Source organism: Thalia democratica, chromosome 4 (assembly GCF_965202585.1).
Source record: "Thalia democratica chromosome 4, ktThaDemo2.hap1.1, whole genome shotgun sequence".
Taxonomy (NCBI): Eukaryota; Metazoa; Chordata; class Thaliacea; order Salpida; family Salpidae; genus Thalia; species Thalia democratica.
The window spans coordinates 17707434-17711668 of record NC_139168.1 but is presented as its reverse complement, the minus strand read 5'-3'; the positions used below and the strand labels follow the sequence as shown (position 1 = coordinate 17711668).

Sequence of the window (4235 nt, the reverse complement as noted above, 5' to 3'; positions counted from 1 at the left end):
GTAATTCTAATTTTTTTTAAAACTTACCTGCCTATTTACCTATATCTTAGTTCTAAAAAAATATTATTCAGGGTGGCTACTAAACCTGGAATCCTGGAAAGACCTGAAATTTGACAATTTAGGCTATAAAACCTGGGAAAACCTGGAGTTCGAGAAATTAAAAAAAAACCTGGAATTTTGTACAAAAACACTAATAACCTACAATTTTGAACAAACTTTATGTGCTAAAATATAAAATTTTGATTTGAAAAGAAAAATCTGTCTATTTAAATAACACATTTTCAGTATGTTTTCGATGTTGTTATACTACTTAAGACAATTTTTGACCACAGATTTAACTTTAACTAAAAATAGACCCAAAAACTTGTATATTTAAAAACCTGGTAGAAATTCAGAAAACCTGGAAGAAATTTCTCAAAAACCTGTGGCCACGTTGTATTATATACAAAAAAAAATATTAACTAGATTAGTACTAAATAGTAAAGTTGTAACAACAGCTTACAAGTCATTGATTTTATAATAAGATTATTAAATTGTGTGTAAAAATTATTAAATATTGTTAAAGCATGAGTATAATAAAAGTTTTTAAATATTAGACAGAAAACATAAGTGCAATTTAACTAAAGCGTCATTACAACAAGAAAATGAATGTTATAGGAGTTCAGAAAGCCTTATTTTAAATTATACTAGTTTCATATTTGATAATTTTTTTTATGCTCTTAATCACCTTTCCAAAACATATCAAAAAGTTATATTATATTGTTATTAAATAATTGAATTAAATAAGTAACTAATAACATGAAAAAAGCTTTTTTTGCTTATTTAATTTAGCTCAGAGTAACTTTTAAGTATACTAGCTAAATCTAATTTAAAAGTTTATTTTTTCAATATTTTTTGTTTTATAGATATTAAAGATCTGAGTATTTATAAGGAAATTTTATACTAATTTGCTAAATTATTTACACTTAGCTCAAAAAATATTTATTTCTAATTCACACTTTATTATTTAAAATGCTCAAAATATTTGGTCGTAGGGCCTGGTGCAGAAAAAAACTTTCGATTATCGAGTTTTACACCACGGATACATTCAAGGTCTTTTCCAGACAAGGCGTTATAGTATACTTTTATTTTTATTTTGTTTATAAACTATGCAATAAATTTATAATACTTAAGTTAGTATATTTAAACTTAAATTTGTCCTAACATTTTTTTACTAGTTGTTAAGTTATTAATAATTTTCATAATTGCTACAACTTAAATTTTGAATTTGATAGTTTTTTTTAGGTCTTCTTATTTTTTTAGGTACAAGTTAAAATTTTGTGTGACCTAAATTTCGCACTAAAAATTTATAACACCTTTTAAAGTTTTGTATGAGGAATGAAGTTTTTTTTTTTGCTAAACAAGAATAAGTGATAAGTAGTTTCGGTAATTTTAGTAGTTAATATTATTTAAATTTCAAAGGGAATGAATACCTTTTTTTTTTGCAATAATGGTGGTAATGTACAAGTTTGCTAAAATAAGCAAGTTAGAAATTTTAGATTTGTGGTTTTTCTGATTTTATTATGTTTTTCCTTGAACAATCCTAATAAAAAAAATATAGACACATCTTTAAGATAAAAATACGAAAGCTTAATAAAATCTAAAGGGTAAATTCTTTTTTATTTTTGCCAATATGATGTATTTGACAGCAATTGCGACTTGAGTGTAAAATTGTATAAGGCTATAAGTTTTTCAATTAAAGACAAAACTGTACTAAAGGAACTACAATTTTTTTATTATTAGTAACTATAGCTTGTAGTCATTACCTGTAACTGCTAGCAAAGTGGGTAGTAACCTTGAGAGGCGATTTTGGCTGTCAAAGAGTGGTAATTAGTAACGCAGAGAAAAAAAAAAGTAATCTACTAGTAAAACGACGATGTTTACAAACTAGGGTAGTTGTTTTTGTTATTAGTATGTTTATTAAAATTAATTTAGATAACTTTGATCTAAAGTATTCTTAAGATATGACTTGTACTACGGAATAGGTTGTTTTAAAATTCATAGACATATTAAGTTGAGTAATGATGAGGTTGACGTTGTCAGTTATAAATTTAAAGTTGGTATAAGAATTAGCTTTGAGTAAAACTAAAGTATAAAAAAGTAAAAAACCTTTTAGAAGTGAAACCAAAAGGATAAACTTTAATTTTTTAGGAATATTTTAAACTGTTGACTTGCTTATTTCAATATCGAAATTCAAAGTCTCAAAAAAGTATTATCTTAAGTATATTATTCTATTTATATAGCTCTGTTTACACAGGTTTTATAATTAAAATTAATATGTCTAAAATAAAGCGAAGAAAGAAGCCAAAGCAAGCCGAGGAAACTCCATCTGAGGCTAACAACCAGGTAGATAAAAAACCAGCAGCGGAAAAAAGTCCAGAGAACAAAAAACAAGTTGAAAAAAAATCAAACATTCTAAAATACTTGGCACTTCTTGCTCTTGTGGCATCAGTCGGGTTTTTTGCAGTCTTTTTGTATCCTTTTGGCACGTCTTATTTTGGCGGCAACAATGAGATCACCTACGACGGTAACGTGATGGTGCTCACAGATTCGACATTTGACCAGGCGGTCAGTGACAACCCGCGCATGCTCGTAGAATTTTACGCTCCTTGGTGCGGCTACTGCGAAAGATTGGAGCCGGTTTACGCGGAGGTGGCGGATCTTTTCGCGGAAGAAGAAGAAGCCTCGCAAAATGTAACCATCGCAAAAATCGATGCCGACTTCCACAGACAAACAAGCGAAAAGTACGACATCGAAGGATACCCGACGTTGAAGTTCTTTAAAAACGGCAGAGCTATTGCCTACCAGTACAAGGGCGAGTCTGCCAAAGTTTTTGTTGAAAAATTGAAAGTCATGTCTCAACCGGCAGTCGGTCAAATTGAGAGCGAAGCCGAGTTCGAAGAGGTCAAGGTAAATTTCCCAATTTTCATGGTTGGGTATTTTTCCGACAAGATCAACGAGGCTTACGAAAGCGTGGCTGAAAAAACTTCTCCTGTTGCAGGAAAAGCTATGTTTTTCAGTGTAAACAACTCAAAACTCGCTGAAAAATTAGAGCTAGAAAGCGGTAAAATTGCTCTTTTCAACGGCAAGGCACGCACCGACTTTAAGGATTCAATTAACGAAGCCGGTCTTTCTGAATTTTTATCCAAGAACAACGTCTTGAATCTGCTAAACAAACACAAGCTGCCTCTTCTTTCAGAGTTCAACGAGAACACTGCCGCCGACTTGTTTCGAAGCAATCCCGACGCGAAACACGCCATGGTTCTGCTCTCAAAAGACTCTGAAGACTACGAATCCGTGATGGAAGATGTGAAGAAAGCAGCAGAGCAAATGAAAGGAACCGAGTTGATATTTTCCTTTGGTGATTTGAACGACGATTATGTTACAGGTTACGCAAAATATTTCAAGCTTGATGTGAGCGACAAACCTGCTTTTAGAGTTTTCTACTTTGAAAACGGATCAATGAAAAAGTTTAAAACCGAAAACGTAACTACCGACTCGATGGTAAAATTAAGCAAGAAAGTTCTCGCTGACAAAGCTGAAGAGTTCTTAGTTTCCGAGGAAATTCCTGAAAACTGGAACGAAGGCCCGGTTAAGGTTTTCGTCGGCAAAAACTTCAGTGAAGTGGCTTATGACGAGAACAAAATGGTCTTTGTGTGGTTTAACATGCCGGATCACGTGAAGAGAAACACTTCGGGCCCATTTGGGAGGAAATGGGAGAAAAGTACAAAGACAGTGATGACGTCATCGTAGCGAAGATTGACTATTCTGCAAATGACGTAGAGGGCTTCAACATGTCTAGCTTGTTTACATTGTTCCAGAGCGGTGAAGAAGGAAAAGCCGTTGGTTACCAAGTAAGTTTTTTATATAAATAAATTATTTAAGTGTTTCTATTTTTGGGCATTATCTTTTGTTTGTTGTTGATAATTTTGATCTTTAAAAATGTTTCCACATTCTTGAATTTCATCTAAGTAGTATAAGTTTATGTAGTATAAAAGTATAAAAAAATATTTTTCAGCAACCACGAAGTGTCGAGAAAAGCCCAGATGCTGAGTTGTTCTCGAAGTTCTTGGAGCTGAACGGCGATGTAGACGCTTTCTTTCAACATCTAGCTTAAGAAACTTTTCATAAAAAGAGGAAACTGCTACAAAATAGCCTGAATTTTAGATAAATTTTAGTCGTTAATTATGTGTTAG

The 4235-nt window shown here is 31.8% G+C and overlaps 1 protein-coding gene across 1 annotated transcript; it reads left to right on the top strand.

Annotated features, from left to right (window-relative positions):
* Window positions 1–2316: 2316 nt before the first annotated feature.
* LOC145833093 (protein disulfide-isomerase-like) lies at window positions 2317–3792 on the top strand. Its single transcript, XM_082940292.1, has one exon. The coding sequence runs from the start codon at window positions 2317–2319 to the stop codon at window positions 3790–3792; it is 1476 nt and encodes a 491-aa protein (XP_082796418.1).
* The last annotated feature ends 443 nt before the right edge of the window (window positions 3793–4235 follow it).